Consider the following 25,307-nt stretch of genomic DNA (forward strand, 5'->3'; position numbering starts at 1 on the left):
TTTCAAATTAGTTTTGGGTTCATCATGTTTAATCTACTCAGTCTAATGTATATACACTATATTACCAAAAGTATTCACTATATATATGTATATATATATACACTGTTACCAAAAGTATTGGGACACCTTTCTTTACACATGAACTTTAATGGAATCCCAGTCTTATTCTGTAGGGTTCAATGTTGAGTTGGTTCACTCTTTGTAGCTATAACAGCTTCAACTCTTCTGGGAAGGCTGTCCACGAGGTTTAGGATTAGTCACTGATGTTTGAGAGAAGGCCTGGCTCGCAGTCTGCACTCAAATTCATCCCAAAGGTTTTCAATCAGGTTGAGGTCAGGACTCTGCAGGCCAGTCCAGTTCCTCCACCCCAAACTTGCTCATCCATATCTGTTTTTATCTTGCTTTGTGCCTTGGTTCAAATCATTTTGTGAAGGGGGGATTATGGTGTGGGGATGTTTTTCATGGGTAGGGGTATGTATTACCACTATTACTTAAATGCATAAAAAGATTTTGTATAAAATCCATTTTATACCAAAAATAAATAATATTTGTTTTATTTTAGATACCTAAACTATATTTGAAGCCCAGACAAAACTTTAAATTTTCTTTTGGCAGGGAAGCTTAGTCCATCTGTAATTGCATAAGCTCAATGGTTTAAATATGTTTTTCTCATGTCAATTGGACTGGTTGAAGGAATAAACTAGGAGTGGAAGGTTAGTATTTTTTTACGCGCCAATGATAACAGCAAGCAGGCAGGTGGGGGCATTTTATTACAGTGTATATCTGCAATAAAGGCCTGTCTGCTCACTGTTTCTTACAGTGGAACTTTAGTTCTGCTTTTAATTAAATTACAATACTTACAAGTATTTATTAGCTCTATCGAAGTTTACCATACTTCCCCAAACGATGCCTTCATCTCCTTTTCTATCTAGAAGGACAGCATCGTCTCAAGCACTTTTATAGGATCTCTTTTTTCTTCTGGAATGTGACACTGGCTTGGAGAGGACACAATCATGTGTTAATATTGTGGTCTATGCTGGTTTTGATTGTATTTACAAAAGTTTTACACCGCATTCACACTGAAGCGGCACGACTTCGGGGGCGACCTGTGAAGTCGCATGCAGCGCGACTTCGGCACGACTTGCACGGACTTCATGAAATTAATGTCTATGCAAGTCGCTCCAGGTCGCCCCGAAGTAGTACAGGACCCTTTTTCTAAGTCAGAGCGACTCGTGTCGCTCCTATTAGAACCATTCCTGTACTACACAATGGACCAAGACGGTGCACGACTTGTCAGGCTGACCAAGTCGCCTGACAAGTCGTATTAGTGTGAATGGACTCTTACAGATCATGCCTGATTTTGACTTGCTACAAAGTTGCAGAATGCTTTTTCCTGCCTGCAGCACATTGTTGCATTTACCTTAGCCTAGGGAAAAATCACTAACTGGAGTCCAAGTATGGCTTTTTGAATATAAAAAATGGAGCATTAAAAAAATAATACTGTTGCTAAATATTAGGACATGTCAGAAGTGCATTTATGGACACTTGTAAGGTTAGTGAGAGGTCCACTTTAGAAGATAATATTAAAAAAAAAATCTAATGATTTGTTAATAGACTGGACAAATCCATTCCAAGAAAACTGCTGAAGGATTTTCCAGCCAAGGTCAACATTCCCTCATCCTCTCAACCCTCTGTGACCCTATCATGGAAATATATTGTTATATTTATAATTACTTGGATTATGATTTCACTGATGAGCGAGTTCTGTGCAGACAATGTACACCAGTAAGCTTTGTACTTCCAGGCTGAATAGAAATCATTTGCTATGTCAGCCACCCTATATTTCCACTCCTGTTTTCTGCCTAACTCTAAAACTATCATAAGGTAATATGTCAAACCTGACCAATCAGTGACAATCAGGTTACATGGGGCAACCTGATAGGTCACCATTGGCAAGTAAAATATTATTCAGTAAAACAACACAAACACAGAAACCCGATGAATGAAACAAATTCTAGACTTCCAATGACCTGGCTTTAGTTGATCAGTTGAGAAACTCTTGCCAGTATTACAGTATGACTTACGGTATATTTTGTGTGGACAGGGATATATTAGGTAGGTCTGTGCTTAAAACCACAAAAAGCCTTAACCTCCCTGGTGGTATGATTATGTCAGGAATTTTGTACCAAAAGCGGTACAATTTTTTGCATGGAAATTTGGTGTTATGTATTGTAGGCCTAAAATTCTTAGTAATTATTTACTTAAACCTGACCAACCAAGACTCTAGTAGACATCCCAGATGTGATAATGTTTGAAACAAAAAAACATGAATTATAATCTAATAAATAATATAATTTTATTCAATAATGTAATAAAAAATAATGAAATTTGTCAAACAAAGAAAATTCAATAAACATTCTGAGGGCCCGTTCACACTGGGGCGACGCTACTTCCCGGGGCGACCTCACAGGTCGCGGCGCGCTGCTCGCACCATGACCTCGGAGCGGCCGGCACGGACTTCATAACATTGAAGTCTATGCAGGTCGCTCCGGGTCGCCCCAAAGAAGCTCCGGACCCTTTTTTGTCGCTCCTATTAGAACGGGTCCACAGCTTCATAGTTACATAGTTACATAGTTACATAGTTACATAGTAGGCGAGGTTGAATAAAGACAATAGTCCATCCAGTTCAACCTGTGTAGGTGTGTGTGACTGTAATCATCTAACATAGCCCTCAATCTCCTGATCCTTGAGATGTAAGTCTAAGAGTCTTTTGAAAGTCACCATACTACCCGCAGAAACCACCTCTTGTGGTAGACAATTCCACAATCTTGTAGCCCTAACAGTAAAGAACCCCCCACGTTGCCTGAGGTTAAAACGCTTCTCCTCTAATCGCATTGTATGTCCTCGAGTCCTCATGCAATTCCTTCGAATGAACAGCTTTTCTTCTAAGCTGAGATCCCCATTAAGATATTTATAAATTGCTATCATGTCCCCTCTCAGACGTCTTTTCTCCAGGGAAAATAAATCGAGCGATTGCAGCCGCTCTTCATAGGTAAGGTCCTCCAACCCCCTAATCAGTTTAGTTGCCCTTCTCTGGACTTTCTCCAGCTCCAACACATCCCTCCTGAGGACTGGCGACCAGAACTGGACAGAATACTCCAGATGCGGTCGGACCAGAGTTTTATAAAGTGGAAGGATTATAGTCTTATCTCTGGAATACATCCCTTTCTTTATGCATGCTAATATTCTGTTGGCTTTGGAAGCTGCCGCTTGGCATTGCATGCTGTTGCCTAATCTATCATCAACTAAGACTCCCAAATCTTTCTCCATTTTTGATTCCCCCAAGGGTTCCCCTCCTAACGTGTATTGTGTTTTTATGTTTTTGGTCCCCAAGTGCAAAACCTTACACTTCTCCACATTAAACCTCATTTGCCATGTCGTTGCCCACTCCGTAATTTTGTCCAGGTCATTCTGTAGGATATCTGCTTCATGCTGTGCAGTTATTGCCCTGGCCAATTTTGTGTCATCTGCAAAAACTGATAACGAACTACTGATCCCTTCCTCAATGCTGTTTATGAATAAATTGAACAAGGTTGGTCCCAGGACTGAGCCCTGGGGCACCCCGCTTACTACCTCAGACCAGTCTGAGTATGCGCTGTTTATTACTACCCTTTGGACACGGCCTTTTAGCCAATTCCGTATCCAAGAGCAAACCCTGCTGTCGATACCTGCAGACCTTATTTTATAAATTAAGCGCTTGTGGGGAACTGTATCAAACGCCTTAGCGAAATCCAAGTACACCACATCCACTGGTCTCCCCCTATCTAGCTCACAGCTCACTTCCTCGTAGAATGCTAAGAGATTGGTTTGACAAGAACGCCCATTTGTAAACCCGTGCTGGTTACTACTGATGATGTTGTTGTCTTTAGCATACTCTACGATATAGTCCCTTATCATCCCCTCCAAAAGTTTACATATTATTGATGTCAGACTGACAGGCCTATAATTTCCCGGGATATGTCTCTGGCCCTTTTTGAATATCGGAATCACGTTAGCCTTCCTCCAATCCCCTGGTACATCTCCTGTCCTAATACTTCTCTATGCCAGGCGACCTACGGCGACCTGTCAGTGTGAACGGGGGCTGAGGTCGCCCCAGTGTGAACGGGGCTGAGTGTGATAAATTTTGAAACATGGGACTGCACAAAGTCCGACGTCACAATCAGGACAATCAGGACAATGGAACCTGGTTTCTTTTTGGACTTTCTTTCCATTGCCATGTCTCTTTGAGCAGAAAACTATGCACATCCTGGTAGGTGCTGCCTTTTTTGCAGTTGGCGGGATGTAGTCCACAAAGTGACGACCAGTCAGGCGTTCTGGGTTGATAACATCAACAGCACAACGTACATGGTCTGTTCACAACTACTGATGGCGTCTGGTGGTTGACAAAAATCCGCTCAGCCACCTTCCAGATAAACTCAGAATGAACAAGAGGCTTGTCACTCTTTGCTCTGTGCAGGATATATGCATTCCAAAGGCATTGTTTCAGAAGATGTCTGAAGATCGTCTTATAATATTTTCTTTTGCTGTTTGCGTATAGCCGGATAAAATGTCATTGCCTAATCGGCTCTGTCGACACCTACCATGGTTTTATTATAGTCTATCACGACTTGCGGCTTCAGCACATCTTTCCCACCTTTTGTGTGGACCATGGCAGTGGAGGTATTGTGCACAATACTCATGAGACACACGTCCTTCTTGTCTCACCATCGCATTGCCATCATCTTACCCTTCTGCCAGGCAACCATTTCTCCGGTTTTGAGTTTTTTCTTGGCAAACATAGATGGCATGTCACGTCAGTTGGGCCTAATGGTACCATATGCGTCAGTCTTGTTTTGTAGCAAAACTTCATACAGTTCCGGAGACGTGTAGAAATTGTCCGTGGTCACACAATATCCCTGGTTCAGCAATGGCTCTAGCAGTGTAAGGACAGATGATGTGGCCATCCCATAGCCGCTGTACCTGGGGTTGAGCTTCGTGCCCTTACCAGTGTAAATGACCGAATTCCAGATGTACCCAGTGGATGACTCTCAGAGCATGTAGGATTTTAAGCCAAACCGCGCTCTTTTGGATGCAATGTACTGTATCCAGCTCAGGCGTCCCTTGTAGGCCATCAAACTTTCATCCACGCTGACGTCCCTTTCTGGCACGTAGGTCCGCTGGAAATTGGTCACATTAATTTGCCATAACTCCCAGATTTTTTTTAGTTTGGGTGCAGGATGCGTGGCGTCATCAAATTCTTCATTGTTCGTGAAGTGGAAATACTTCATGATGAGGGAAAACCGGTATTCTGACATCACAGTGCCAAAAAACAGAGTGGCCAGTACCTTGTTGGTGGTCCAGTACCATTTCAGGAACGGTTTCCCCACCACCCACTGAAGAATGATGAGTCCCAGAAACTGCCAAATGTCCTCTTTGGTCACCGGTTCCCACTTTCTGCTTCTGGAAAACCTGGCATGCAGCGTAGCAGATTGCTGCTCTTGGTAGCGATTTGTCTCCGTGACAATGTTTTCAATTACCTCCTCAGTGGGGACTAATTGCAGGTATGCCAGAGGGTTGTCATGCTCAACATCTACCTTCATCCCAGGTGATCCAGTGAACGGGAATCTTGGGGGCGCTACCTGGTCCGTATCGCAGTCAATAGAGCACCAAGTACGCACATCGCTGAGGTCAGGTGCAGGATCATCGCCGTTTTCACTTGCCAGATCAGTGTCAGTGTCAGACGACAAATCTCCCCATGACTCACTATCGCTCAGTTCTGCGAGCACCTCCGTGTCCCTGTCACTCAACTGGTCCAAAAGCGCTTTTGTAGTAAAGTGGCGCTTTTTTGATGACATGTTATATTTTATGGGCACAAATGACAATAAAATGGCAGGCAAGGGGCACTGTACTGTATCAAGTGTCAGATCTGAGATAATACAGTGTAATCCTCTCAGATTACAATGTATTACCTCTTTTATTTATGTTTATACTTTTTGAATTTCCTGCCCAGTTCCACTTCCGTGCGCCCCCGCTGCTCGCAGGGAATGGAACCAGGAAGTCAGATGCCGGCCGGCGATCATAGCGAAGGACATCACTGGTAAGGTAAGGGGACTCCGCTGGCAGCTCTGCAATGTTACCCCGAGTGTGACTCGGGATTACCGCTCCTGGCAGTGAAAATTAACCCCGAGTCACGCTCGGGAATACCGCCAAGGAGGTTAAACCAGGAGGATATTCGGCTCATATCACTACACTTTCCTTGAATTGACCATAAAAAACAAAAAGCTATGTATGACACAAATATGACCTAAAATTATAAGTGTAAATATAAATACAGCAATCAATAAATAATGTGAACTACTGAGTCAGTAGTAGATATATATTCACCAGCACACCATGGGTCTTGCGAAAGCAGTCCAAAAAGCTTTATTGCAAAGAAGATCACATCAAAAAAATATAGTGCAACCTTTCAGAGCCACGCAGGACCTTGTGGTCAGCAACCGATATCCCGACACAGAGAAGATACAAAGATAATTATTCTAAATGGTGCACAAAACCAATATCTCTGTAGTGATCAACACAAAAATTTGTGTTTTGCCTGTGTATATCTACCTTTACTTAATCATGTGGTTTTAGCATACTATTCTGTGGTGCTTTGTTCTTTCTCCTACCAATTATTACTTTGAGGTGCTGGCTTTGGAGAACCAGTGAAGGACTGTATAGGAGATGGTATCCTGATTGGTGGCCCCCAAAATGGAGGATTTCTGGCTGTGCTGTTGATCTCTTATCATTTGGAGATCATTACTGTTTGGTAAGGGAACTGGCACACTTGTCTGTGAGGTGATTTGGGATTCTCACACATCAACTTTCTTCATTTTCAAAATTTCACATTTGAAATTTTATATATTTCTATTAAAAGTTTATTTCCTTGTTATACATAAGTGAATTATATGTTTTAGTACTGCTATTTCACCATTTATTTAAATGCACAATGCTCATTATGTCGCACACGGCTTGCTCTCTGATCAGTGAGTCCACGAGACTCAGCTGATCACAGATCTGAGTAAGGGGCCAATCCCGGCACCTTACCACGTGATCGGCTGTCTGCCAATGACAGCCGATCACGTGATGTAAACAGCAGCCGGAGATCAGCTTTTTTTTCTCTCCTCACGCTGTCAGCTACTGTTGGAGGGACATCACTCCCGAAGAGGAGAGGATAATCTGTGCCCCAGTGCCACCTACCAGTGCCCACCAGCACCACTTACCAGTGCAGGTCAGTGCCACCGGCCAATGCCCACCAGTGCCGCCTTATCAGTGCCGCCTTATCAGTGCCTATGAGTGGCACCTATTAGTGCCCTTCAGTGCCGCTCATTGGTGCCACCCATCAGTGCTGCCTTATCAGTGCCCATTAGTGCAGCCTATCAGTGCCCATCAGTGCAGCCTATCAGTGCTTATCAGGGCCCATCAGTACCTCCTCATCAGAGCACATCAACGAAAGAGAAAAAAAAATGCTTGTGTGCAAAATTTTTTAACAAACTTTAAAAACAGTTTTGTTTTTTTGTTTTTTTGTTTTTTTAAACTTTTGGTCTTTTTTTGTTTGTTCAGCAAAAAAAAAAAAAAAACCAGTAGTGATTAAATACCACCAAAAAAAACTTCTATTTGTTTAAAAAAAAATTATAACTGTTTCATTTGGGTACAGTGTTGCATGACCTCTCAATTGTCATTCAAAGTGCGACAGCGCTGAAAGCTGAAAATTGGCCTGGGCAGGAAGGGGGCTTAAAGCGGAGTTCCGGGCACAAAATCAACCTTTTTTTTTTGTGCCCATCCGCTTGGTCTCCTTCACCTGAAAAGGAATTGGATATTTAGATATATATATATTTTTTTTTTTTTTACTCACCTTGTAATTGTAGATAGAAAATACTCACCTATTCTTCACTTCCTTCCTCTGTGCCGCGGCTCCGCCGTCACTTCCTGGCTTGCAATGATTCCTTGGAGCTGAACGTCATCGCTCCCAGGAATCAATGCGACGGCACCAGCCCCGCTCGTCACTTCCGGGGCGACGCCGCATTCCCTGCTAAACAGCTTCTGGGCATGCCCAGAAGCTGTGGAGGAATGCGGCGCCGCACCGGAAGTGGCGAGAGGGGCCGGTGCAGGCGCATTCTGGGAGAAGAAGACACAGAAGAGGATCGCGCCGGCTTCAGCTGCCCACAACAGAGATGGCAATGCTGGAGAAGAAATTTTATAAGTGAGTATTTCTTCTTGCAGGTAAGTGCGAAGCGGGACAGATCAGAGGCTAGCCATTGTGGAATGTACTAGCCCTGACTGTCCCGGGGGTATGTTTATTGAAAAAAAGTTTTCGTGCCCGGAACTCCGCTTTAAGTGCTCAGTAGGCAAGTGGTTAATATAAGTTAATTTTATCTTTTCACACACACATTTTTGTGTTAAGCACCACAGAGATATTGGTTTTGTGCACCTTTTAGGCTAGAAATTCTGGTATGTAACAGCAGTGTGAGCAGTAAGGGGATCAGAGGAGAAATGTCACAGCAAATGAATATTTTTAAACACACAGGTTGGCCTGCTATCTTCAGAATAACTGAAACTGATAATTTTATGTGAAAATTTCTATTTGAACCCTGAAAATGGAGTCCATTTACATTGTCTGTTCTCCTGACTGTTATTGAAGTTCCTTTCTGCATTAATAAAGCATTGAAGCAAGCCAACAGTTGCTTAAAAGTTCTGCAGTCATAAAATTTGCATTAATATAAACATTTGGAGTCTTCCTTACTACAAGAGCCATCTATATAAAGGCAGAGCTTGTTTCAAACAATTGAAAACATCTTAATTGTTTTATAAATGAATATGTTTAGCTGGGAATGGCTTATAGCAAAGTCATTGTGAAAGAAAGGCTAATATTTTGTAGAAAAAATAAAATAACATGACCTTTCATGAGAGATGGCTTTTATGCTTAGAATTTGAATAACATTGGTACATTGTACTAACAATCTAGCGGTGTGCCTGACTACAGATGTATTCTTTGTTATGGCAACTCTTAGAATGTTCCGTCATCTGTAAACCTTAACCCTGCCCTCAAGTCACTTTGTATCACTTGTTGTTCTTTGTCAGTTTTTTTTTTTACCGGTTCACTTTTCATGACAGCAATAGTGAAAAATAAAAACCTCTTCAACTTCTTTTGTGTTTATTCCTTTAACTAACACTTATAAAATGTGCATTGTCCTTTATAAGTTTAAGTTATGCTAATTTTCTTTTTTTTCCCCCCTGAAATGTCATACAGATCTCAATGCTGGGGATATTCTCCAAATGTTTGGAAATATGTTTTTCGTTTTTTGCCAAGAATCTGGCTATGACACAATACTGCGTGTCCTTGGATCCAATGTCAGAGAATTTTTGCAGGTCAGAAAACAGTTCCTGTTTTGTAAATCACTCATTAACATTGCCAGCAAGCAAACATATCAGGAAACTAAATGGAAAGTTCCAAGCTAATTGGCGTTGGGTAAAGGAGAGTTTAAATTCTATATTTATATTGACCACAGATAGGAAATGAATAGCCAAGCTATCTTATTTCTTAAACATTATGAAAATCGATAGCAGTTATGAAAAACAAATGACAGTCAGTGAATCTCAGTTCTGTTAAGAGGTCTCTTGTGTGCTTTTAAGACTTGTATAAATCAAAAAATCAATTATGCTAAAATGCAAGTGCAAATGAATTGAGTGAAATGTAAGTCTTTTTAAAGAACTGTGGTTAGAACGCTTAATGGTATTGACATTTGGCAGAATACAGTTCCATTAAAGAAGAACAAGCTTTAAAATATAGACTTAAAGTTAAACTCCAGGCAAGCGGCTAAATACATGCATGAAATATATATATATATATATATATATATATATATTCCAACTGGCTCTGGTCCTATGCCCTAGCCAGTCTTACCCCTACCATTCCACTATTACCCCCTATCTCAGGTCTCTCATGCCCTCTGGCCTTCCCCCCATTTGGAATGTTGGATGACCACTCTCATTATCAATGGCTATATAAACTGCTGATACTTACCCAACACCCTCATCCCCCTAATTCCGCATCAATAGCTCTACCATTCAATCTATCCCTACCTCCCCTCCCCTTCCCAACCTCCTCTTAGTACTCTTCTATACTGACCCCGTATTTTTGATCTTCCCACTATGGATTATAACTAGGGATCAACCAATTATTGGCAACACCGATATATCGGGGGGGGGGGGGGCGATATGCACTTTCCCTGATATATCGGAATCGGCCCCTGAGGTTACCGATATTGCCGATATTTATGGAAAGTGGTTGTACTGTGGTGATGCCTGCAGCTAGAGGCATCACCCCGGTACCGGTGTCCATAGCCGACGGTCGGCTGACATTACAAGGAGCGGGAGGGGATGTCCCCCCCCCTCCCACCGCCTTCCGCGGCTGGCCCGGGTCTCCCGTCCCACCGTCCCACCGGGCATCCTACCTCCACCGCCGCTGAAGAGAAGACCTGAGTCTCCATGTAAAAAACCCGGAAGTGATGTCATGACATCACTTCCGGGTACTCGGGGCTAAATTAAAAAAACTGACAGCATTCAAAACAGCCAAACTTGGCGTTTTTAATGCTTTTCGGTGCCGAGGAGGGGTTTGGGGTCTTTTAGACCCCCTGATCCCTCCACAAGGAGTACCTTTAGAAAAATAAAAATAAATTTTTTTTTACATGTCCCTAAATATCGGCAGATATCGGCCGATACCCGATATCCGATGACCAAAATATTGGTATCGGCATTAAAAAAAAACGATAACGGTCGATCACTAATTATAACTTTACTCTTGAACCCACACTCTCCTAATACAAGGAGAATCCTATTATAGCCTGCCGCCGGTTGTGTTGCCTTCACCCCGCGCCACAGTATGTTCCCATTAGGGCTGCCGTTGGGTCTTTGACAATGCTCCAACCTCCATTTCTCACTTCTTGACCAGTTGCTCTAATCATATATATCTGTTGCAATTGTTCTTGTTTATGCACCTTTTCAGGCGTTGTCTGACTTTTTGACCATATGTACAACCAAAGTTATTCCATATGATTTTTTCATTGTTCACAAGCTTAATAAAATACTTGAACAAGAAATACATATATAAAGGGGACTGTTTACCTGCCCAAGGATTTGTATTTTTGTCCTTTCAGTTCTGAGATTTACACCACTTTGCCATGCAGTGCAGTCCAGTCTGGCAAAGCTGAAGACCTGATTTTTCCCTGCTGCAGTTCAGTAACACTTTAAAGTCTTATCCCTCCCCCAGCCCCATGACTAGTCAGTGAAATTAGAAGCAGCAGACTGATGAGCTCATCTCTCTGCTTCTCTGCTCCCTTCTCCTGTCCACATACAGTATTCATTGTAAACACATTTGCATGCAGCATACCTGACTGCTTTCCAGTCCCTTTCCTCCTTCTTCTTGTCTGAGTGCTGCTGTATAGGGGTTTGCAAGGGGCTGATACCAGGTCAAATGAGATGCTTAAACTGCTTGTAATAAAAAAAAAAAAAAAAGTAACCACGTGTTAATGAATACAGAAGGTGCTTTAGTTTGTGTCTGCTTATAATTCAGCTTCAAAAATAATTGATTTATTGTTCATTGAGGGATGCAGGAATATAGTAATTTTGGACATTTGGTTTATCAGGAGGTTTGAACACTAGTGCTGTATGTAAACTGAAAAAATATTAAACCAACCCACATATAAACCCCCCTCCAACTGTCATCTCCTAAACAGCCCCTAGGTGAGTCTTTTTTTTTCTTTATTCAATCAGCTGGTTGGGCGGAAAAAAGAATGACTCAGTTCCCTTTTCCACACACCCGATGTCGATGGAGAAATCCTCCATGTTGTCAGGGAGACTTCGCCATCAAAATACACTGGGGTTGATTTACTAAAAGCAAATATACTATGCACTTCAAGTGCATTTGCTCCAGAGCTTAGTAAATGAGGTAAAGCTGCACTTTGCAAAGAATACCCAATCACATGCAAGGAAAATAACAAAACAGCATTGTTGCTTACACATGATTGGATGATAGAGATCAGCAGAGCTTCCCTCATTTCAGAGCTTCCCCTCAGATCTAGAGCAACTGCACTTACAGTGCAAAGTATAATTGCCTTTAGTAAATCAACTTCACTGTGTTGCTGATAGAGTGATAGAGCGGGGAAAGCCCAACAGAGTGATTGCACAGGAGTCCATTGGTAGACTATAGTTTTCTTACATACAGTATCTCACAAAAGTGAGTACACCCCTCATATTTGTGAATATTTTAATATATCTTTTCATGTGACAACACTGAAGAAATTACACTTTGCTACAATGTAAAGTATTGCGTGTACAGCTTGTATAACAGTGTACATTTGCTGTCCCCTCAAAATAACTCAACAAACAGCCATTAATGTCTAAACTGCTGGCAACAAAAGTGAGTACACCCCTAAGTGAAAATGTCCAAATTGGGCCCAATTAGCCATTTTCTCTCCCTGGTGTCATATGACTCGCTAGTGTTTCAAAGTCTCAGGTGTGAATGGAGAGCAGGTGTGTTACATTTGGTGTTATCGCTCTCATTCTCTCATACTGGTGCTGCCAGCGTTGCTGCAGTGGTTGAAGGGGTGGGGGGTCAGTCTGTCAGTGCTCAGACCATTCTCCACACACTGCATCAAATTGGTCTGCATGGTTGTCATCCCAGAAGGAATCCTCTTCTAAAGGCACATGCATAAGAAAGCCCGCAAACAGTTTGCTGAAGACAAGCAGACTAAAGGACATGGATTACTGGAACCATGTCCTGTGGTCTGATGAGACCAAGATAAACTTATTTGGTTCAGATGGTGTCAAGCGTGTGTGGTGGCAGCCAGGTGAGGAGTACAAAGACAATTGTCGCTTGCCCACAGTCAGGCATGGTGGTGGGAGTGTCATGGTCTTGGGCTGCATGAGTGCTGCCTGCACTGGGGAGCTACAGTTCATTGAGGGAACCATGAATGCCAGCATGTACTGTGACATACTGAAGCAGAGCATGATCCCCTCTCTTCAGGGGCTGGGCCACAGGGCATTATTCCAATATGATAACGACCCCAAACACACCTCCAAGACGAACACTGCCTTGCTAAAGAAGCTGAGGGTAAAGGTGATGGACTGGCCAAGCATGTCTCCAGACCTAAACCCTATTGAGCATCTTTGGGGCATCCTCAAATGGAAGGTCTCTAACATCCACCAGCTCTGTGATGTCGTCATGGAGGAGTGGAAGAAGACTCCAGTGGCAACCTGTGAAGCTCTAGTAAACTCCACGCCCAAGAGGGTTAAGGCAGTGCTCGAAAATAATGGTGACCACACAAAATATTGACACTTTGGGCCCAATTTGTACATTTACACTTAGGAGTGCATTCACTTTTGTTGGTTTAGACATTAATGGCTGTGTGTTGAGTTATTTTGAGGGGACAGCAAATTTACACTGTTATACAAGCTGTACACTCACTACCTTACATTGTAGCAAAATGTCATTTCTTCAGTGTTGTCTCTCTGCCCTTTTGATACTTTGACCCTTGACGTGTCCTCGCCATTTGCATGCTGGGACCTGTTGCCCCTGTACTCGCTCCCTAGACTGTACTTTATTGAACTCCACTGCAAAAATTTGTCGCTCTACCTTGCCGTATCGGGTCCTGAAGAAACCGTGTTTTCGGCGATACGTTGACCGACCTGGCATCTTGGGTTACTGGAAGCAAACAGTTCTACAAATGATATTATGCATTATATGATATGTATCCATTTCCTTCTGGTACCTCAGTAGAGTTTATGTAAATAATTGTTGGTGGATCGTTTTAAGGCTTGTATGCCTTTGTTTTTACTAATTTTGTATAATAAAATTTACTTTTTTATCACATTGTTGTCTCCTATGCTGAGCCTATAAAGTCTGATTAGTTAGTTGATCCAGCTTACCTGGTCACTCATCTTTTTTTTGAAACAAAAAGCCTGTTGTGTGCAATGTTTGACAGCATGTAGTCTCCATAGAATGATGGAATCTTATGGTTAAGATACAATACCAAATGTAACTTGTAGGTAGAAATTGAGAGCTGTAGATATACTTCCCCATTTAGCTAATATGTTGAGGGGGTGTCACAGGTGGGATCTCCAATATCATTATAAAATTCCTTTAGGTTGAGTATGTGTGGGATAAAAAGGCTCACTAATGTTTACTTTTCTATTTACAGAACTTAGATGCTCTGCATGACCATCTTGGTACGATTTATCCAGGTATGCGTGCTCCATCATTTAGGTGCACCGATGCAGAGAAAGGGAAAGGCCTTATTTTGCATTACTACTCAGAGAGAGAAGGACTGCAGGATATTGTAATTGGCATTATTAAAACAGTGGCACAGCAGATCCATGGAACTGAAATAGATATGAAGGTAAGTGCTTGAATCCCATGTGTAATTTCTTGTTAGTTTATTCTTCTCATGGGTTTGGTCACCTACATAACAAGCTGTAAGGATAACTAAACCCCAGAGCAATAATGCAATATATTGCAGTTTACAGTCCCTAGATGTTGTGGCTGAATTTGTTTTTGTTTGTTTTTTTCAAGCTAAAAACATTTCCAGTAAATGCAAAAAGTATACCAAATAAATTAAAGTAAGCGCTAGTGTTTTAAGCTCAAAAATAAGTGATAAAACCATAATTTACAACAAACACCAAAATAAGTGCAAAACCAAAGAAAATAGTGACTACAACTAACTGTGTGCAAATAATAACAAAAAAGTCCAATGGTGTAGTTAAATATTGACAATCATCGTGTCAATATAAAAATGTTGACAGATTCTCTTTTCTTTAAGTACCACAAAAAGTGCTCCACGACAAACAATTGGATTCCACACTAACCAGAACTATTTGGCTGACAAAGCAACCACAAACAAGTAAATCCAGGCCATAGGGGCACTTAAAAAGTAACTCCACTTTTGTTGAGAAAAGCACATTCCTCTCTGGGTGATCTATGAACATTACAAGGACCTTTTGTCATTCTGAAGAAATCAGTTTCTTACCAAAAATTACATTTTTGTTGCAGGGGATGCCTGATATCTGACTGGTATTTTAGCGTAGACTTCTGGGAAAATCAATGAGCCAATCACACAAGCAGGAAATGATGTTTCTGGGGTGTGGTCAGTACACATTCTGTGTACAGTACACCTCCAGGTAGCCATATTGCATTGTACTTTACAGAAAATTACAGCGGCTGCAGATTGAAAAGAAAAGGTAATTTTTAATAACATTCAATTACAATATGACTTGAGTCACAATTGTGGAGTTACCCTTTGCAACCAATCTTCTTTCTGAGATTCACTGGTAGTTCTCATTCACCATAAATAGATAAACCAAAAAAAACCAGAGGGGAAATATATAGTATTTTATTAAATACCCATGGATAAAACAATGTGTATTATATGCACTCACATAAAATGGTGCCACAAAAAGGCATCAACATAAACAACTCACTTGCTATACTGCTTAATCCCGCAGCACCACTTGTGTCCACACAGCCGGCGTGCGTTCCACAGACCCTGAAATGACATAGGAAAGCGACCAAATTGTTCTAGTGAGTGCGGAATACAATTGCACATGGTGGAGCACTTTTTGTGGTACTTAAAGAAGAGTGAATCACATCTTATATGGACTTAGTGATTGGCAATATTTAACTACACCATTGGAATGTTTTGTTATTATCTGCACACAATTCGTTTTATTTACAATTTATTATTTTTTTTTTTTTGTTTTGCACTCATTTCAGTGTTTGTTGTGAATTATCATTTTATAATTTATTATTTTTGAGTGTAAAGGGCTAGCGCCTACTTTTAGTTTATTTGATAAATCTTTGAAGTGTTTTTCAGACTTAAAGGGGTAGCTGCCTTGGTGGTGTTTATGTTATTTGGTGTTGGCATCCTCGTATATCAGAGAAATAAAGAATACTACCCTTTTTCCAGCAAATCATTATAAGCCTCTTCATAATATATCCATCTTAGGTATTTTAAAAATAACTCTCATAATATGGTAAAAACAAATTGATGCTAGCAAAGTGTTAGCTTTCAGGCTCTGGTAAAAATAAATAATGGATCCTAATTGGTGGCTGTGAGCAACAGTACCCCTATTCTTAAGTCCAAATAATTAAAATATGGCTGAATGACAGACAAGCATTTCAATAGTTTCTTATGTAACATGTTATTTCTTATCTGCATATACAGTAAGGGCTCTTTCACACGGAGCGGACCGCATTGCGATCCGCTCCGGTGCTTTTTTTTTTTCACGGAGCAGATGACACTTGTGTCATCCGCTTCGTATGTCCGCATATCATCCCATCTGTTTGCGGATGATATACGGACATAATGTATGTCTATGGGCATTGCGGATGTCAGCGGATGACACAGCTGACATCCGATTTTGCTTCCTTTCCGTTTTTTCAACGGAACAAAAATAGGGTTCTTTTCCGTTCCAAAAAACGGAACAGAACTGAAGGGAAGTAAATCGGATGTCAGCGGATGGTCATCCACTGACATCCGCAATGCCATTGACATACATTAAATCATCCGCAAAAAAATAGGATGATTTGCGGACATACGGAGCGCCCGTGTGAAAGGGCCCTAAGGATGATTTTACTAAAGGAGTTTAGAATGTTTACTTCAATTATCTATTCATGTAATCAGGAAATTATTGTTTATTTATTTCATCTGTACATAAGTGGATAATAATCATTTTTGTTTAAACATTCTCAACTACTTTTAGTAAGTCAGTCTCAAAATATAGTAGTCAGTATTACCTAGATACAATATTTCTCTTTTTTAGAGTAAACTATAACAGTAATTTAATGATTTTTGATAAGGTTGTTCAGCAAAGAAATGAAGAATTTGACCACACCCAATTCTTGATAGAAGAAAAAGACTCTAAGGAGGAGGACCTCTATGAGGATCTGGACAGGTTTGAAGAAAATGGGACCCAGGAATCACGCATTAGCCCCTACACGTTCTGCAAGGCTTTCCCATTCCATATAATGTTTGACAGAGACCTTGTTGTTACACAGTGTGGGAATGCTATCTACAGGGTCTTGCCACAGGTAATTATTTTATTTCTGTAGAGATATCAATTTTCAATAAAAAAGTACATAAGGAAATCATATGATTGATCTTTACCAGGTAGCCACAAACACAAGTATGTTCAACTGAGTAAACATACATACACCAAAGACACTATATGGCCAAGAAGGGCAACAATAAACTATGGGCTAAAAGTCTTTCAGTTTTTCTGATTGCCTTCTCTTTTTTGTGTTTTCATAAGTATTCAGTTCCTTATTAGCAGCCTGATCATTTTTATATCGTTAAAACATTCTGCCTCCTAATAAAGGCAAGGCAAATTTAAACATCATACATTTCTATCATATTTTACAATTTCCATTATAACACTAAAAATTAATCTTCTGAAGGTCACAATTATAGCATCAACAAAATATCACAATGAAGTAGATTGATTGCTCTTTACTTCACCAAGAAAATCACATCTTAGCTCTTTTAATAAGTCAGTGAAACAATCAATGTTGACATGAAGGACAGCAACCCATAGCATCAAATTACCTTTCCTGACAGACTCCATGGCAGCATACGTATGGATTAACCCCGCCTCCACTCCTCCCTCATAGGACCCCACTCCCATAAATCTTTGCTCTGAGCCAGATGCCGCGTTCCTTTATTTTCCTCTTCCTAAGAACCAGAATGGTTGAAGTCTTACCTTGGATGAAATGTCAACGATTGAGGCCTAGTTGTTCGGCAAGCTGTGCCACAGAAGACACGTGGAGTCTCCAGCAGTCCCCAGCTATTAGCGGGATGGAGAAGGGCGATGGATTCGGTGCCATGAGGAGTCCCCAGTAGTCCCCAGCTATTAGCGGGATGGAGAAGGGCAATTGATTCGGTGCCATGTGGAGTCTCCAGCAATCCCCAGCTATTAGCAGGGTGGAGAAGGGTGATGGATGCGGTGCCATGAAGAGATTAAGCTTGGCCATAGGCAGGAAAAGTGGCAGTACAGCCTAAGAGCCTTGTTATTAGCAGGTGGCCATAAATGCCCTGGGCCCATGTAGCACCCTCTTCTGGATCCAGGCATGGTCGTGGGGAATGTCGTGTGCAGTGATGTATACTTTAATTTTGCATATTCCATGGTAGCAGTTGTGTGTGTTTGTCTGTTTTTCTTCACTGGCTCTAGTGTCTTCCAGCCTATGGCAGCTGGAGCGCATTTGCATTTCAAGCCTCCGCTCTCTCTGGCTACTCATGCCCAGGGACTTAGCGCATGCATGCTGTGGGCAGCGGTGGTGTCATTACAGTGGGGATTTCTCTGTGGGCAGCTTGCAGCTGTTTCCCTCAATGCTGTGTGCAATCATCACAGGTATATGCTCTGCAATAACACCCTTGTGTGCTGCCTGTGTGTGTGTGATCCTGATGGTTCTATCGACCTGTGCAGGTCGGCTGTCTGTGCACGCAGTTTCCACACTATGGATGTATCACTGCCCCCCTTGTGGCCAGCCCTTGTATAGCAGGGATGAGAGGGTGTGTTTAACCCTTTCCTTTCCCTGCTTGCCTGGGCACTCCTTTTAAGTTTTTAACCCTTTCCTTTCTACCCTATTTTGTTTTCTTTTTATGGTTTTAAGGCCTTCTAGGTCAGATTGACAATACATGGCACAAGATGATAAAGACCTCATTAGGTCACTACATTAACATTCTTCTTCCAGATTTAGTTGTCATTGGTCACCGTCAAGGTCCAGCCTTCATAGCAGAAGCTCTGAATCCTCCTTTAGGCACCACATTCTCACCTGCTCCAAGAAAGGAGCCTGCTGGGAATGCAGGACTTAGGTCCCAGAGGGCAAGCCTTTGTGTGAGCCATTCTAAGCCTAGGCGGTTGTAAATGGGGATGGTGATTTCCAGCAAATGGAATCTCTGGAGAGGAGCATAGTGCAGAAAACCCTTAAATAGTGGGGTACAAGCCACATGCAAAGTTCAACAGCCATTACAGTGTGATCTCTAGGGACGGAGAGGACGAACCGAAACCATCCTAACCAAGCCATCCATCTACGAAGACCTCAGAAAGGGAGGCAGAGCGAGATGGGTCCCTTTGCCCTTGTGACACCTTTGGTCAAGGCAATGAAGGGGGCATTTACACGAGTGAGAACCTGTAGAGTCTCCTGCAAAGCAAGAGAAAGTTATTTAAGCACCTCTAGAGAGAGCATTCTAATTTCCCATTCCTAATAGAAATAAGGGACATCATTTAGGATGAGTGGAACAAGGTCGCGAGATATACCTCCCTTCTGAGCAAGATGGATAAGCTCTATCTTTTCAGAGATAAGGATGTGAAGCACCTAAATGCTGCCTCTCTAGTGGTTGAGGCCTTGATGAGGCAATAAAGCATGTCGCTCTTCCTTGGAAGATGCAGTGAATGGCCTGAAAGTTGGCCTGTGCTCTTGTGGCCATGTTTAAAGTGATGGAAACCTGGAAGGAGAATGTGGACGCAGTATTCAAGAGCATTTTCAGAAACTTGGCAGTTCATGAGCTGGAGCTGGTGTCGGTTTCCAAGGTGAGGCTCCAATTGACATCATTTGCATAGTGGTGTGGGTTTTGCTCCCGTCAGTTATGGCAAAGTGAGTGCTTTGGCTGGGGCCTGGGCTTGCTGATCCCGGCTCTAACAGGCCTAGTGTAAGATCCCTTTGAGGAAGCTTCATCTTTTGGCAAGCTGGACAGCACCGTAACCCAGGCAACAGTTGGCAAGTTGGGTCCTCCCTCAGGACCGGCGCCTGCTAGGCCGTAAGATGACACAGTCTAGAGGACAAAGTTCAGAGCGTGCGAGGGTTGCTCATTTTTACAGACTAGGTCTGGATTTTAGGAAGAGCTGGTGAAGAAGCCAGATATTCCCTCAGAAGTATGCTAAAAGCTTGACCTCGGGTATCCAAGAAGCTACTGAGTTTGAGCCTCAGACTATTGGAACGTCAAAGCGGTCTTTTCAGTACACGCATTTTTCAATTAGAAGTCGCACTGTGGCTTAGTTGGTTTAGGCCCATGTCTAGTAAACAGGGAATCCTGAGTGTGACTCTCAACAGTGCCTTCCTTTGGTTCTAGGAATGTCTCATATATTGTGAAGTTATATCTACAAGCTACAGCTTCCTTTGGGCTTCAGAATGCCTGTGTATTCTTTTTCCCAGAAAGGGCAAAGGGAAACCTGCCTCATCTAGGACGATTGTGGCATGGATTGTCTGGGCCATCCGACAGACTCAAAGAGCCGAGGGCTTGCCTCCTTTGGGGATGGTGACCGTTCATTTGACCAGAAGTGTGTCTACATCCTGGGCGGCTTTGCAGCATGTGGTTCCTAGTGTAATCAGTAGGGCGGCCTTGTGGTCCCTGATCAATACAGTTATGGTTTATTATTGTGTAGAGCTGGCCTCTTTATCTTCTGTTAATTTTTGGTTTACAAACCCTTTTCTTTTGTTCCGCATATGCCCACCCAGGTGTGTATGGCTAGTTATTTCCCATACATATGCTGTCATGGAGTCTGTCAGGAAAACTGAAAATTTCCTATCAAATACTTACCATAATTTTCCTTTCCTGATGGACTCCATGGCAGCAGGAGTTCCCTCCCAGAGTTATGAGTAGGCTAGTTAGGGAATGCAACCTCTGGCTCAAAGCAAAGATTTACGGGAGTGGGGCCCTATAGGGGAGGAGTGGAGGCTGGGTTAACCCATAGGTATGCTGCCATGGAGTCCATCAGGAAAGGAAATTTACGGTAAGTGTTTGATAGGAAATTTTTCATTTTCTGTAGCCAGAACATCTGGAGGTCTGCTGCATGTAAATTTTCTATGACTTATTAAATAAATACTGGAAAATTTTGGTCTGCACCAAACACAATGAATTCGTCTTTCATAGTATCATGGTAGAGAAATGTTGTAGGTTAAAGAAGGTGTACTGTACAAAATGCTCCAAGGTGCCTCATTGATTGGTTGGCATGGTAAATTTATTTTTTTCCTAAAGAACATAGTTTATTGTGACACCGCGTTTCCCATTTTCCAACATCAGCTTACTTTTTGGCTTTTGGTATTTGATCTAATAACATCTAAGAAGCTCAAAGCAAGTTTGACTTCCCTTTTCCAGCTGTAAATGTAGGTCTGAATAAGGAGCAGGTAGCTAGAAATGCACACCATGTTTCACTGACAGCTCTGATTGAGGTCTGGTGAAGTCACTCCACCTAGAGTCCAACCTATCTTGTCCAATCCTTCCCTAAAAAGGAGGATTGTGTAATAGCTCCTGTGGGAGCTTTGTCAGTAGCAACCCATACCATAAAGAACTGAAGGCAAAACTTTTTTTCTCATTTTGGATGGAGTAAGGGAGGGTTATAACCCCTGTCAGCTTTTTTGCCATCTGTGTCCTATTGAGGAGATTTACCTTCACTTCCTGTCCCATAACCAAAAAAGAAAGTGAGAGAAAATCACTGCAAATTATAGGAATTCCTCGGGGCCCCCCAGGTTACCAGAATTGTTGTCCCCAATGGAATATTTACCCTCTATTACTTTTCTGGGGACCCAAACTTGGGATTTTCTTTTACTTTCCCTTTCAATGATAATAGTAAACGGGAGAAATAGAGAGCATGCATCTCCCTAATGATGACATAGACAGCAATAAAAACCTGACAGGGGTTCTAATCCATCTCCACTCTATCCAAAACTAAGAAAAAAAACGTTTTGCCTTAAGTTATACTTTAACATGGTGATAATAATCCAAATTGTTAGTATAGAATCAGAAAGGTGAAGACATTCAGTATTTACACCAGAAATATTTGAACTGATTCTTCTGAAAACAGTGTATTCTAAGAAAACAAGCTTTTTTTTAGGATTCCATAAATAGAAATACCAAATGAATATACCTATTTTAATCTGATTTCTTCTTGTGTGTTCCATAATTTTACAGCTTCAGCCTGGAAATTGTAACCTGCTGTCTGTGTTCACTTTGGTACGACCACATATTGACATTAGCTTTCATGGTATCCTGTCTCACATCAACACTGTGTTTGTCCTGCGGAGTAAGGTAATTGATTTTTAATAAACCTATAGACTGATATGCTGTAAAGAGATAGGCATTCAGTAGATAAAGAACACAAAAATGTGAAAAGAGCACAGGGAGATGTGGCATTTAGGACAGCAGGATTGTAGCAGACGTTAAATGTCTTTTGTTGAACATTTCAAAGCTGACAACCTTACAATATGTTTGTGGTCCTGTTTATAGTTAACTATCAATCTTTTGAGACAGAACAACCATAAAGAACAAACCATATCTCTGGACATCTTCAGATTTAAGATCTGAACATTCGTTTCTTACCCCTTATATATTTCGGACCAACTGGTATTCAGTAGGGTGATTTCCCTTCTATTAGTGTTTCAAGTCAACCCAATATGTGGATTTTCTTTTCCTTTCACTTTTAACCACTTTACCACCGGAGGATTTTGCTGTCTTACGTCTGGGCCACTTTTTGCGATTTGGCACTGTGCAAATTTAACTGACAATTGTGCGGTCATGCAATGCCATACCCAAACGAAATTTACGTCCTTTTTTTCCCACCAACAGAGCTTTCTTTTGGTGGTATTTGATCACCTGTGCGATTTTTACTTTTTGCGCTATAAACAAAACAATAGCGATAATTTGGAAAAAAATAACTATATTTTTCACATTTTTTTATATGAAATTCCCCCCCCCCCAAAAAAAATGTAAAAATCAAATTTTTTTTTATCATTTTAGGCCAATTTGTTTTCTGCTACTTTTTTTTGGTAAAAAAAATCGCAATAAGCAAAAGTTATTGCGTTTACTAACTAAGGGAAAGATTTCTGTCGTTTTTGGTGTTTTTTTTTTTAACGAGTAATGGCAGCGATTTGCGATTTTTTTTGCGGGACTGCGACATTGCGGCGGACAGATCGGACCCTTGACTGACATTTTTGACACTTTTGGGGTTACCAGTGACATTACTACAGTAATCAGTGCTATACATATGCACTGTTACTGTAAAAATGACACTGGCAGGGAAGGGGTTAATTTTATTGGAGAGGGAGGGGTTCATGTATGCCTGGTGCTTACTGACATGTGTGGGGGGAGGTGACTATGTGACACAGGGACAGATCGCAGGTTCAGCTATGCTGAACCCTGCAATCTGACCCTGCCTGTCACTTAGGAGATCCGCCCGCTTTGTTTACACAAGCGGGTGGATCTCCAGACTTGATTCCCCAACGATCAGGGATCGCCGCTGCTCCTCCCCTGGCCCGACTCCCGCTGTGACTGAATACAGCGGGAGCGAGCCTCCGGCGCCGCGCGCCGCCGAGGAGGGGGAGTGTCTGGCAACGTAGGTCTACGTCGCCAGACGATAACGAACCACTTTGCCGCAGTAGAGCTCTAGTGAGCAGCGGTAAAGTGGTTAATAAGGAGAAACAGCAGAAATAGAGAGGGTGAATCTATCTAACGGGGGCATAGACAGCAGAAAAAAACTGACAGGTGTTTCATAAGATAAATACTGCAAACTTTGATGGAATAATGCATGCCTAATTTTACCATTGATTTTTAAATCATTGCAAACATTTTTTTTTTTTTTTTTTGAAAAGCACTATGAGCTATTTTACTGCTGATCTTAAGGTTATAGATGCTGTTTAGTGAATGGAGCCCAGTACAATCCCTTGAAAAAGTATTTATGTGATAGAACCAACACAAGGTGGCACATAATTGTGAAGTGGAAGGAAAATAATAAATGGGTAATAGAACCGCAACCCCACAACTTGTTTGTGGGCTTCCATAAGTATACAGCTTCCTCCAGTCTTGAACATAGATATCAGATATTCCAGCTGCCCCCCATACAAAACTAGCCTGAACTTAGCTTGTATGGATTGGAAAACATTAACCATTTTATTGAACAGTCGCACACAATATATACACAAACATGAGGACATCCCCCTCCTGATCAAATTGCCCCATCAGGTCACGTGCCCTATTACATTATCATATTATCATATGCAGATGAAATTGTATACAGAAATAGAATAAACCAATTAAACTAATTATCTAGCCATCTGGATAGAAACAACATGTGAGTTCATTAACAATTAACAATGGGACAGTCAGGCTTAACAGAATACACAATAGGAAGAGACCACCTGTAACAGAGTGTCTGTCTCTGACATTGAAGAACATGGAACAGAGGCCAATGTGATTAGAACTTTCAATGAACATGTTCAGAATCAAACAGGCCAGGAATAGTCTTCATATATTTCTTGAGATATATGGTTGATAAATATTACCGTCCCATTTGAAGTAATTCAAACCATAGTCTCAGAGTCCCTTAAGTAGCTGTCCATCATTTCCTTGGTCACCCTGTGTCCCTAATAGACACAGGGTGACCTACACATAACAGGGGCCTAGGGAGCTGAGACAGGGATTTCCCAACCTCTCTAAGGTAAGCTGGGTTCCACAGGCCCCACAACCAAAGAGACTCCCGTCACATCTCTCCCCTTTCCGTAGGAGACTAAAGCAGGAGGAGACCTGAAACGGGTTAACTTCGAAGTTAGTCCATAGTTCCTGCCCCCAATGTATGTACCCACACAGTACCCCAAACAAATTGTCCGGAACACAGCGTTACTCACTCAGCCAACCTCTGCCTCTCTCATAGAACATACCTGCCACTGGGGATAAGCATAGACTGGCTGTTCTCCCAGGAGTTCTTTCAGCCACTGGAGACAAGACAGGGTGGCGGGGCTCACTTCGTCAGGCTTTTGGGGATCTGGGCCGACTGCCCAGCATCCCTGTAGAATACAAGTGATGACTGTAGTCCCATCCACTTTCTCAGGAAACCCATCCTTTGTTAGTTGAGGGCAGAGGCCAGCAGCACTCTGCCCTGTTGCCAGCTCTTCTGCTGGGTTGGTGTCATCATTATTCTGCGGCGCCATCTGCTGCTGGGAAAAGGAGTCAGCTGCTCCATCTTCTTACCCTCACCTGGCTGTTGGGACAATCTTTCTCTGGTACCATCTCCCAAATGCACAGATCCTGGCTGGGGAGAGAAGACAGTTTACTCCGCTCTGACTGACTGTTGGGGAGTGAGGACGACAAAATATTTTTCAAAATTGTTTACAAATAATTATCTGAAAAGTGTGGAGAGGTTTCTTCTTTCAGCTCCCCTGAGTCAATATTTTCTAGAACCACCCTTCA

General features: G+C 42.0%; 1 protein-coding gene across 1 annotated transcript in view; it reads left to right on the top strand.

The window, feature by feature from the left end:
• The window catches only part of GUCY1B1 (guanylate cyclase 1 soluble subunit beta 1), a 94,864-nt gene that overhangs the window by 42,597 nt on the left and 26,960 nt on the right, over positions 1 to 25,307 (top strand). The window contains exons 4-7 of the mRNA XM_082265615.1: positions 9,329 to 9,447; positions 14,277 to 14,474; positions 16,931 to 17,161; positions 22,038 to 22,154. Coding sequence (XP_082121741.1) covers positions 9,329 to 9,447; positions 14,277 to 14,474; positions 16,931 to 17,161; positions 22,038 to 22,154 — 665 coding nt within the window. The remainder of the gene's footprint in view (positions 1 to 9,328; positions 9,448 to 14,276; positions 14,475 to 16,930; positions 17,162 to 22,037; positions 22,155 to 25,307) is intronic.

The sequence above is a fragment of the Pelophylax lessonae genome (assembly GCF_965119305.1).
Source record: "Pelophylax lessonae genome assembly, chromosome: 1".
NCBI classification, from domain to species: domain Eukaryota; kingdom Metazoa; phylum Chordata; class Amphibia; order Anura; family Ranidae; genus Pelophylax; species Pelophylax lessonae.